We start from the raw sequence: 12,800 nt of genomic DNA, 5'->3' as shown, positions 1-12,800 counted from the left end.
GCCACGGCCACAGCCGTGGCTGTGGCCGTGGCCGTGGCTTTTTTTAAATAATTTTATTTTTTAAAAAAATAATACATAGGCTTAAAAGAACGGCTACCGTTAATGCAGCACTTGTTCATAAGTGGCACGGTATACATTGCAACTTTTCCGTAATATACTTTATATATCTTTACCTTACCAATTTTATAAATAAGATTAATGTTGTAATTATTTATTAATTAAATAACCGCAAATATTTTTAAAATAATTAATTAAATTTTTAATATATATTTTTATAATATACGTTATACGTTTATTTTTAATATATTAATAAAGTTATTTTTATATAATATATTTAAATAAAAAAATAAAAATTATTAAAAATATATATTTAATAATTATAATATTATTTAATTTTTATTAAAAATTAAAATATTTAACATTATAAAAGTTATATATATTTTTAATTAAACTTATTTTATTATAATTATTTATATTATTATTTTTAATATTTTAAAATTTAAAAAATAGTTTAATTAAAAACTTTTTTTTATTATTATTTAAATTGGTTAAAATATAAAACGTAAGTTATTTTATAAATTTAAAATTATAACTATTATTAAAATTTAAATTATAATTGGTATATTTATTATTATTAAAATTTAAAAATTAAAAATGTTTTTTTAAATAATATATATTATTAATATTATATTAATTATATATATTATTAAAAATTATATTATAAAAAACGGAATTAAATAAATTTATAAATTTAATATTATTAATATTATTAATATTATTACTTATATTAAGTAAAAAATGTTTAATATTATATTGTTTTTTTTAAGTTTTAAACTTTAATAAAAACAAATTTCCCTTAAATTTCCGGTATATTTAAACACATTTTTAACTATTATTTAATTTTTTAAATATTATAATAAAAAATATCGTTTTTTTTATATTTTTAAGTTAAAAAAGTAATATAATAATATTATTAAAAAAAAACCATATAAAATAAATAAAAAAATATTTAATAAAATTTCCGATAAAAATATAAACTTTAAAATTATAATAAAACATAATTATTTTAAAATTAATTTTATTTAATTTTTTAAATAATTAAAATATATATAATATTAAAATATAAAAATAAATAATAATAAATCTAGTTTTTAGGTTTAATTTTAAAATTAAAATAAATTAACTTTTATTTAAAAAATAATAAAAATTTATACAAAAAAATATAATATTAAATAAATCGTTTAAAAAATCATTATATATAATATTTAATAATAAATATTTACGTATATAATTTACTTTAAACTATAATTTAAAAGTTTTAAAAATAATATAAATAAAATTAAACTTATTTAAATAATTAATAATCTAGTAAATTTCGGTATAATATATTATAATAAGAAAAGAGTTTTTTTAAAGTAGTATATTAAAAAGTTTAACGTTTTTATTTTTAATAACTTTTTTAATAATTATTTTATTTTTTTAAATATATTTATTTTAATTTATAAAAAAAGTTAACAGTTTAAAAAATTCTTAAAATATTAGTAAATTTTTAAAAAAAATTTAATAATTAAAAAATAAAAAAATAAAATAGTAATTTATAAATATAATTTAATTAATATTAATTAATATAATAATTAAAAATTAAAAAAAATATATTTATAATTAAAATATTTAAAATTAAAAAGATAAAAATAATATTATTTATTTTATAAAATATTATTATTTAATATTATAATAAGTTAAAACCTTTAAATTAAAAATAAAAAAAATTTTTTATTATTTTTTTTTTTTCTTTTATTTAACTTTTATATATTTTTAATTATAATATAATAAATATAATATATTATCGTATAATAAATACCGCCATTATTAAATATATTTAAATTAAATAATAAATTTAAATTAAAATATTTTAAATAATAAATATTAATAAATTTTAAAAGTTTCTTATATTTATTACCAATTAATATTTAAAAAAAATTAAAAAAATAAAATAAATAAAATAATACCATTTTATTAATTAAAAATAATATATAAAAATTATAATAAATAATAAAAAAAAATAAACTATTACATTATAATATAATAAATAATTATTAAAATATATAAAATATAAAAAAATCTAATCTAAAACTATAATTTAACCAATTAAAAAATCATATATTATTTTAATTAAATAAACTTATTTTTAAAAATATATTATAATAATTATATATATATAATAATTATTTTAATAATTATATTATTTAATATATAATATAATAATTATTAAATTAAAATTTTTATTAAATAAATAATAATATTATTTTTTTTAACTTTTTTTTAAAATTAATAATACCGCCGTTAATATTTTAAAAAAAAATATATATTTAAATATAATTATTATTATTAAAATTAAAAATATTATAAATAATTGCAATAAAAATAATTTTAAAAACTTTTTCCGCGTTTTATATATTAAATATTAAAAAATAATATATTAATAAGTTTATTTTTTAAACTTTTTAAAATTATTAATTTAAAAGTAATAAAATTAAAATAATAATTAAAATAAAACTTATTTTAAAAACTTTTTAAACCTAACCAATTTAAATAATAATAAAAAAACGTTTTACTTTAAAGTAATAACAAAAAAACACTTTTAAAATAACAATAAAAAAACGCCTTTAAAATAATAACAAAAAATATTTTTTATAAATAAAAAATAAATAAAAAAATAAATAGCCTATTTTAAAATCACTTAAATTATTAATATAAAATATAAATAAAAATTATAATAAAATTTAAAATAAAACTTACCTTAAAATTATCTAAATTAAATTTATTAAAATTATTAGCAAAAAATAATAATAATAAAATATTAATAAATAAATAAAATAAAAGATAAATAAAATTAACATTTAAAGATAAAATAATATTATTTATAAAAATAATTACGTTAAAATAAATAAATAATTAAATTAATAAATAATAATAAAAAAAATAAAAAGTTAAATAATAAAAATATATAATTAAAAAAATAAAAAAATAATAAAAAAAAAATAAAATAATAAAAAGAAAAATATTAATTTATATAAACCTATTACGTTAATATAAAAATAATAATATTTTTTTAAAATTAATTAAATATATAATTATAAAATTTTATTACATTATTATATTATTAAATATTAATAATAATATAAATAATAATTATTATAATTAATATTTAAATAAAAATTAAATATATGTATATTATAACCAAAAAATTTTTAATAAATAAATCTTAAATAATTTAACTACTTTTTAGTTTTATCGTTAAATTATTAACAATTTACTTTTTTTTAAACTTAACCTTTAAATATACTATTATTACTTTTAATTTTACCTTTAAATTTATAATTATTTTATTTTATTTTTTTAATTAAACTTTAAACTATTAAATTAATTTTAATATAAATTTTATTATATATTTTAAAACGTTTATTTTTTTAACATATTTAATAAAAAACATTAAAATATATTAAAAAATATCGTAAATATTATAAATCTTTATTTAAAAACTTTTAATTATATTTAAAAAATTAACTTTTAATTTAAAAAATATACCAATTATTTTATCCATTTTTTTACTTATAAAAAAATATTAAAATTTATTATAAATCTTAAATTTATTTTTTTTCTATAAATAAACAAATTAATTAAAATATTCTTTAATTAAAAAACCGTAAAATAATTAATATAAAAATATATACTTATAAAATAACTGCCACTTTCTTTACCAAAAATAAAGGCAAAAAAAAATATCGGTAAATAAAAACTTTTTTAACTTAAAAACAATAAATTATAACTCCTTGTTATTTTTAAAATCCTTTTTCATAAAATCTTTATACTTTAAAATAATAATTTTTTTACATAAAACAATTTTAATTTTATTTCCGTTATTTTATATCTTTTTAACCTTTCGAAACTATTTATTTATTATATTTTATACATTAAAAAATAAACTTTTAAAACTTTAATTAAAAAAACCATTGCTAAAAAATAACTAGTTTTTACTTATTTTATTATTAATTATTTTAATTTTAATTAACAAATCTTTTTTTATATACTAAATTATAATAATTTTTGCAAAAAATATTTTAATAAAAACTATTTGTTATTTTATGCCGTTTAACTTTAACTTTTTATACTAATCTTTTATAAAATTTATTATAAAATATTAAAAAAATAAAAAAATATTAGCTTAAATATAATAAACTTATATTTAAAATCTTAAAGCATATTTATACTTTATATAATAAGCGTTAAATTTAAAACCAGAATTTTTGCAAATTTTAATTATTTAAACAATAAATTTTATATAACTTTTTTTAATTTTCTGGTTATATAACGCTATTAATATATATATATATATTATTATTAATAAACTATAAATTTTAATACGTTTAAATAAGAATTTTTTAATATAACATATATAAAATTTATAATTAATTATATAAACTTTTTATTTTTTTAATAATTTTAACATTAAATATAAAAAATTTTTATAAACTATTTTTTATTTTATAAAATTATTATTTATTATTATATATTTAAAAAATTAACCTTATTTAAAACCGCTAAACCACTTAATAATTACATTAAAAACCGTATTAATTATTATTACATTTTAATTTTAAAAATAATAAAAAATATATAAAATTTAAAATCCATATTTATTATAAATTATAATAATAAAAAAATATTAACTTTATTTAAATTACATTATATTATAAATAGAATTTATAATAACCAAAATTTTATAATAAATTAAAGTAATTAAAAATAATTTCCAAAACCAAATAAAACTTATAAAAGTTATTTTATTTTATATATTTTTAATAAATTAATAATAATAAACTTTAACTTAATCTTTTTCGTTAAATTAATATTAAACTGCAGTAAATTAAACCAATTTATTAACATTTAAATTAAATATATTAAAAAATATTATAACAGGAAAATTATTAAAATTTTATTTTTTAATATTATTTTAAATATTTTTAATATTTTAAATTTTAATATATTAAAATTTATAATTTTAAAAAATTATATAAATTAACAAATTACCTTTTTTATTATTTAATAATTTTTTAATTTATTTTAAAATCTATTAATTCTAAATTTAAGTTTAAATTTAAACGTAAAAACTATTTAATATTTTAATATAATCTATATTTTTTTAATTATTATAAAAATGATTTAAATTATTACCCCATATATAAATTATATTAATAAATAATATATAAATAAAAAGGCGCGTTTTATAACTTATTATTTACTATATAATTTTTCTTTTATACTTAAAAAGATTTTTACTTACCTTTAATTTATAATATTTTTTTAAATAATATTAATAACGGAAAAAAAGTTTAATAATAAAATTTAACTACTTTTTATTTTTAAATTAAATATAATAAATAAAACAAATTTAAAATTAAAATTAATGCCATTTTTTAACTAATATTATAAACAATATATTAACTTAAATTATACCAAATAAATTAAAAAACTTTTTTTACCATTTTAAAAGTTTAAAATATATTAAAATAAAAATAAATAATTATAATAATATTTTTAAAAATTTTAAATTTAAAAATTCTTTATTATTAATTATTAATTTCTTATAATTTAATAAAAATTTAAACAAAATAAAAGCTTTTTTATTTTCTTTATTTTAAACTTAAAATAATAATTTTAATTTAATATAAACTTTTTAAATAAAAATTTAAAAATAAAAAAAAATCGTAAAGCCATAACTTTTTTTCGGAATTAAAATTATATTAATAATATTTAACCTTTAAAATTTAAGATTTTTAAAATAAACAATTGTTAATAAATTAATAAATTAACTTAAAATAACTTTATTAAATTTATAAATAATAGAAAAAAAAAAACAGTTAATTTTTTAAATATTTAAACCTTTTTATAAATTTATAATAAGTTAAAAAAAAAAAATAAATATATAAAATATTATATTAATTTATAATAAATTAAAAAATTTAAAAGTAATAAAATAAAGGTTAAATAAAAGTTAAATATTAATAAAATATTAATTAAATAAATCGTTTAAACTATATAAAATTATAAAATTTTAGAAAATTACAATTATTTATATTATTATAAATATAACTATTATTTTTATTTTAAAACTTTTTAATTTATTTAAATTAAATATTTAATTTAATAAATTAATAATGTAAAACTTAAAATTTAATAAATAACCGCGTTTAAACAAATTTTTAAACAGTTTTTTTTATTATTATTAACAAAAATTATACGTTATTATTAACAGAAAAAACTTTAAAATTAATAAGTTATAATTTATAACATAATTTTAAATAAATAATATACCCGTTTAAAAAAAAAATCGACATAACTTTTTTAAAAACCAAAAATCCACAAATTCCAAAATAATAAAAATTCTAATAAAACCGTTAAATACACAACCATACATAACCAAATACATTGTTAAATATATAATTAAATACACAACTAAATACACGGCCGAATATATTATTAAACACGTCGTTAATTTACAATTTAATACGTTTTATACAAATTTAACCAAAACTAGTTTTTAAAACTAAAAAAAATACAAATTATTAAAATTTATTAAATTATTAATTAAATATTAATTATATATTTACTTAAAGATATAAAAGAAATAAAATAAAATTTATTATTAATTAACTTAAATAATTAAAACTATTATATACATACATAAAAACTTATCCGAATTTTCCGACATAAAATACTAAAATTTTACAAAAATAATATAATTTTATATAAAAAATAATATAACTATATTAACTTTAAATTTAACAGTAAATTATTAAACTTTAAATATTTATTTTAAAATTATTATTAAATTTAAAAACTACATAATAATTTTAATAAAAATGCTAATAAACAAGAAATTACAATATATAATTAAAATAACAATTAATTTACATTACTAAGCCTTTAATTTTAAATTTATTTACAATTCCCGTTAATATTATTATTTTACAATTATTTAAAATTTTAAATCTTTTTAAAATGCGGTTAAAAAAAATAAAAAAAACGCATGGTAAAAAATAAAACTTAAACATAACACAAAATTCAAGAATTTATTATATTACAAATAATAATACCCACTTAAATTAGCCGCGAAACGCCATTGTGGATATAAAGGATATAAAGTCTAAAAGTTGCGGGAAGGTTAAAAAAGTAAATCGAATAGGTGTTGCGTTAACAATACCAAAAAGAACCTCCCGTATGCGCTTGCGCGGACGGGTAGCGCAGTTAGTTCTTTGCTATATGTAAATACGATATTTAGTTTAATTAAATTCCTTATTGAACTTGAATAATTTCTTTACTCTACTAGAAGAAGAGAATCATTTACAGGGCTAGATACCTAGAGATCAAGACACCCCCAAGGATGTAATCGCAGCTGGTCAAAGCGGCATGTTAGCATTAGACAGTGCTAAACAACTAACAACTAACAACTTCAGATCACCGTTTACAACTCCAGAATTACAACACGTCCAATATACAAATTATCGGATACTATATCTGCTTCGGCTAGGACGTTAGAAACAGCTAGTAAAATCATCGTTTCTCAGGTTTCGTAGGTCTATAGGTCACAATCGCCATCTACCGCGCCAACTTCATCCGAGGTTATCTGCCCGCATGTAATTCCCTGTAGTCACGCCCTCCCTATTGTTTCGACGTATCTGTGGATAGTATATTTTTATTAAAGCCTTAGCAACATGTAATGTTTCTTAGGCTTTCATAGACCTGGTTTCAAATTCATTTAGTCCTATAACAACTTGATTATCTTCCTAGGTACATCACCCATTGACCAACCACTAATAAGATCCACTTCATTATTATTCAGATCAAGTCTGGACAAGCTCTTTGACAACGCTGGCCGTCCATATAGCATAAGATTCAGCGATGAATATACATATAGTATTGTCCTTCCCTTATTATTACGCCTGTCCTGCTGGAATGATTCCGCCTACCTTTGAGTATTTGAGAAGATTGTTATCTGGCAGCAACTAGAAATCCTAATATTATTGGCGCGCTTGAACCATAAATTTGCGAGAGGCGATTTGAGCAGAATTATTAAATTGATTCTCGTTTAATACTGAACTCTATGACCCTCGACGGAGCCGGACTATAAAGCTAAGACTGCACCTCCATTAACAAGCAAGTACATCATCAGGGAGCACTTCGATATACAAACCCTCCTTTTTATAAGCAAAACTCCAACTATTCGTAATATGGATCAAAACTTGCTACGACTGATTTTCGACAGTCCCGTCGAAATTCAGGTCATGATTCTCGGTCAATTGAGTGTAAAAGAGTTACATACAGTGCTCTTGGGAAATCCACAGTTTATGGAGGTGATTGACCAGGAATTCCATTCATTTGTCAGATTAATATTCGAGAAATGTCCTAATATGCCTTATAACTTAGAGATCCGTCATCTTGTCCATCGGATCGTTTCTCTTAAAGCCTCGCCTAAGCCCCCCTTCGCGAATTCGAAGAATGGCCCACGGACGTACGCTAACTGGATTAAAGAATTTTCCAAGCGAAGTGACGATGCTATGCTTCCAACTATTCCTCGCACTCTTGAGAGCTTGAGCCGTATCCAGCTCTTACTTCAAAGCGTTGAAAGCTGGGTAGGCCGACTTCACTACAACTTCTCCAGGTCGTACCCATCTCAAGATCCCCAAAGTTTCGAGAGCTTCCTCAGAACCCAGGACATGGTCATAGTACACGGGAAAGATAGCCAGGATGAGCATTCCTTCTCAGCTGTTGAGTCGTACCGCATTCGCCGGGCTCTCCTCCTATTTGAACTCTATTGTACACTTTTTCATTGCTCTAATCCCTGTAGAAACGGTAAACAGCACAACGTTAGAGTTTCTGAGCAAATGTTATTCCTTCAGTCATTACAGCCTTTTCTCCTGACAGAATTAGATGCTATATACGGAATGATCGAGTGTTACCTAGATTGGAATTGGCATCTTTACGGGATACCCTGCCGCATCTCCTTACCCCTGCATCCTGGGCATAATGTAGAACCTGGTGGAGAAACACTCGAATATATTATGAGCAAGGGATTGGAATCGTTAATACGGGAGGTCTCTGATGATATGGTCCCACCGTATGAATATAATGACTTCGGTGCGATCGAACGGTACTGTGCCCGATGCATAGTCTACGACCCAACTGGGAACTCATTTTTTACAGCGCCTTTAAGTCACTGTTTTAGCGACTACCAAGGTTTAGACAGCATCCGGATCCCCACCATGGTTCCTACAAGTATGGTATCCTGGAGGGGTGCCCCTGATAGGACCAATGGCCCGTCATGGTTATGTCGAACTTACTTCGACCCTGATGAAAAGCAAAACAAAGATCGAATCGCAGCTTTGATCAAAGAGGATCCTCATAACTGGATGGGTCTTGCGTTTTGGGAAGAAGACCGTCTGAACCGCCACTTCAAGCTGACTGAGGAGGCTAGGATTTCCGGTATTGATCCAGAATTTCAAAGATCGAGTTACCAAGTAACAACTGACCCAACCGATTGGCATACGGAGTGGTTAATATTTATGGACGACCCAAATGTAGGATATGTAGGCACGAGATTACCGGACTCAGCTGCCGCCATCTACCGATCAATTTTGGGATAATGGTTGGAAATAGCAACTTTTTAAAGACCGACGAAATCTCTAACAAACGACAGTTGGGGCTTCGAAACAATAGGAGTTCTCTTGTGACATCAACTAAGCCTCATTTTTTACTTCGCTTCGGTATATTACTCTTTTCTTTCGATTTTTTTTCTATTGCACATTCATAATTGGGGATGAAACTCTGGATCCCGATCCTAACGGGAGACACTCATTTTCAGATGAGACCAGTTGCTGATTCGACTCGACCCAAAAATCGCTACTATCAACCTGCATAGACTTGTCAACTGTTCGTCATTATCAAGGAACTCACATTCCCTAAAGACCCTGGCTCATATTACAAAGCTGTAGTTAACTTCTCTGTGGTGCCATTAGGTCCCAGTAGTGCGACGGCCTTCCACGGTAACACAATTGATCACCTTGGCGTCCCCTTGGGTGGCCTATTGTCTTCCCAATTATGGAATTCCCCCCTATCGCCTACGTACCTCAATGTGAAAGTCAAAGGTATGTCTTAGACGTCTAAAAATGGCCGTGTTTTACCCCTTTTACTTTACCCCCTTTTCCTTTTCGAGACTTCGGTAAAACATGCCCGATTAGCCAACTCACCAATACCAGTTATTCATGATCAAGTGATTATTACCTCCGTTCATAAATTAAAAGATATTGGGAGTTCAATGAATTATCGGTAGTAATGTTTTAAATATTTTAGAAACTATTGGCATAGGTAACAAAATCGATTTAAATGATACAAATAATGATACAAGTAGTAAACTTCTGATATATTGTATATTGACTTAAGTTATTGCTGGTATGGATGAAGGAGGTCTTAGTTATATAGGTACACATTAACTATCCAAGACACCGTTTACTGTGCTTGGAAAAGATCGCTCGCTCATTTCGGTAAACATCTGAAACGAAGAGTGTCAATGTCACGACGAGCTCATCCATAATAATCCTCTAAGACTTTTTGCTTGAGAAGTCAGTGTACCATAAATGGTCTTGTACTCATTGTCCAGCCATCTACTAATGTGTCGACGGACTCCGGCCTCCATCTTGGGCCATCTCCAAAGCAGATAGCCTGGCGCGACATAAGTTGTATCAATTTCCGCATGCACGCAACATGCTCCTGGTCGAACGCCTGACCTCTGAGTGCGGCCTCAAATATGGGGTAATCGTCACGAAAACGTTCCCGCAACTCTTTCTCGAAATCTAGCGGCGACAGGAAGTCGTCTTTACTAAAGCCCGCCTTCTTGACCTCGTCGCCTAGTGCGACACTCAGACGTTCTACTAGGTTTGGGTCTAAGAAGCTCTGTGCTAAGTGTCAATCCTAGTACTCACAAACGAACATAACTCAAGAACGGACGTAGAATTCGGGTTACCTTTATTTCCTCGGTATGCTTAGCGCCAGCGAGGTGGAAGTATCCATAGCGTCGAAAAGTAAGTCGTGCATGCATCAAGCGCATTATCTGCGGAAGGGCCAGACGCTTCGACGTGAAAGACCACTGCTGCGTAACAATGTCCACGGCTACCGGTGGAGGCGTCGTCGAGGAGATTATGGCTCGTAGCGCTTGGAAACCGAAAGCTAACGCTGCCCAGTAAATTTGGCCAGCTAGACTGTAAGCCTTGTCACCCATGTAAGGAACAATATCTGGTGGGGGATCCGCGATGTGGATGGCTCTATCTGGTTCGAATGTGGTTGAAACCCCCGTGGAGGCTTTTTGCCCCCCGAGGTAATCTGGATTTGATATCGACATGTCCAAGCCACCGTCAAAATTGTCTAGATTTGTCGTTAAATCATATGCATCGGAACTCGTCATTGACAAGAATTGTGACCAGCTATTAGCTTGATCACTAATCTCAAATGATGCCAATGAGAAATCATCAAGACCACTGCTTTCCTGAGATGGCGCAGGAGCTGCAATCGTTGTAGCTTCAATGGGAGTGATACTCGACCAGCTCGAGCTATTCAAATCCGGGATCGCTGGCGCGGGTAATTCGCGCTTAACCTCGGGGGCTGCAATGCCGGCGACCTTACGGGCCTCGGTGATTGCTTGCGATATGGTGGCGTCATTACGATCCGCCGCGTCGCTTATTGCCGAAATGGCCCTGCGAAGTTTGCGGTTCTCTTCTTCTAGACTCCGGATTGTGTCGATTTGCCTTTGTCTAAATGCTCGCTGGGCCAATTTACCCCTCTCGCGACGGGCCTACGACTTAGCAGTTGGCATTGGGCCTGGTTCACATATGTAATGTTTTAGGTAGGCACTCGAGGAGGCTGAAGAAGAGTTATGGATGAGTCTTACCGCGATGTACTCTGGTGCTTCCGCGCGCCGGGAATCTGAATCCCTAAATTCATTGTTCTCTCCCATATTGTATTAATTAAGTGTCTTGATAATGGATCGTAAGATCGCTTTGTTCTGGGCTAAAAGCCTTTAGGTTAGACAACTTAGATCTCAGTATTGCTTTTTCTTCCAACTAACAATAACAACTTTGTATTGAAGAAAAAGGTGGAACTAACTACAGCCACGTTAGCTCTTTAGCTGTAAGATCCGATCCCTAACCTAGTGATTTGTCATCTGATGAGTCAGCTGCAACATTTAGGAAATAGGTAAGGTTAGTCAGGGGTCAGCCGGAGTTTGTAGCGATGATGCATAAATGTGTAAAAAAAATAAAGTTGTAAAATGAAACTATAGGCTTATTATGACACAATTATAAACCATTAATTTGGAAATAACCTTAAAATTATGCTTTTATACGTTTAAACTCCGTAAAACAATATCTTAATTGGGCAAACGCTTCATTAAAACGGAGCTATTAGTAAACACATTAATTTCGTTTCGTTATTAATTACTTTAAAACGTTTAGGAAATACTACTTTAACCACGTTTAAATAAAGTAAAAATATATTTAATTCCGGTTTTTTTATATGGTATTTTTATTTTTTTTTATTTATTTTAAAAACTTAATATATTAACATTATATATATTAATTACGTATAACGAAAAAGTTTAAAAAATAAACACAATAATTACGTAATATAATGTTATATACTTAAAAAAAGCTTCGTACATTGTTTTTCTTTATATTATTACTATATTATTT

At 23.6% G+C, this 12,800-nt stretch overlaps 2 protein-coding genes across 2 annotated transcripts; one reads left to right on the top strand and one right to left on the bottom strand.

The window, feature by feature from the left end:
* The first annotated feature begins 8,208 nt into the window (after positions 1 to 8,208).
* On the top strand, positions 8,209 to 9,755 carry F4817DRAFT_366746 (uncharacterized protein). Its single transcript, XM_049307018.1, has one exon. It carries the CDS (start codon positions 8,292 to 8,294, stop codon positions 9,702 to 9,704), a length of 1,413 nt encoding a protein of 470 aa, XP_049162902.1. The 5' UTR covers positions 8,209 to 8,291; the 3' UTR covers positions 9,705 to 9,755.
* Positions 9,756 to 10,466: 711 nt separating this feature from the next.
* F4817DRAFT_325326 (uncharacterized protein) lies at positions 10,467 to 12,375 on the bottom strand. The gene is made up of 3 exons (XM_049301760.1): positions 12,002 to 12,375; positions 11,081 to 11,905; positions 10,467 to 11,010 (listed from the first exon to the last, which is right to left on the bottom strand). Exons 1-3 carry the CDS (start codon positions 12,065 to 12,067, stop codon positions 10,681 to 10,683), a joined length of 1,221 nt encoding a protein of 406 aa, XP_049162901.1. The 5' UTR covers positions 12,068 to 12,375; the 3' UTR covers positions 10,467 to 10,680.
* Positions 12,376 to 12,800: the final 425 nt, after the last annotated feature.

Source organism: Daldinia loculata (assembly GCF_022478755.1).
Source record: "Daldinia loculata strain CBS 113971 unplaced genomic scaffold F4817scaffold_4, whole genome shotgun sequence".
Lineage (NCBI taxonomy): Eukaryota > Fungi > Ascomycota > Sordariomycetes > Xylariales > Hypoxylaceae > Daldinia > Daldinia loculata.
Note: the sequence above shows the minus strand (reverse complement) of the source record. Positions and strands in the feature narration are given on the sequence as shown.

Excerpts from the sequence above, each read along its gene's own strand:
- F4817DRAFT_366746 (XM_049307018.1), top strand. The coding sequence starts at position 8,292 with ATGGATCAAAACTTGCTACGACTGATTTTCGACAGTCCCGTCGAAATT.
- F4817DRAFT_325326 (XM_049301760.1), bottom strand. The coding sequence starts at position 12,067 with ATGGGAGAGAACAATGAATTTAGGGATTCAGATTCCCGGCGCGCGGAA. Across the intron at positions 11,906-12,001 it reads AAGCACCAGAGTACATCGCG|GCCCGTCGCGAGAGGGGTAA; the intron begins GTAAGACTCATC and ends GCTAAGTCGTAG. Across the intron at positions 11,011-11,080 it reads AGCATACCGAGGAAATAAAG|AGCTTCTTAGACCCAAACCT; the intron begins GTAACCCGAATT and ends CACTTAGCACAG.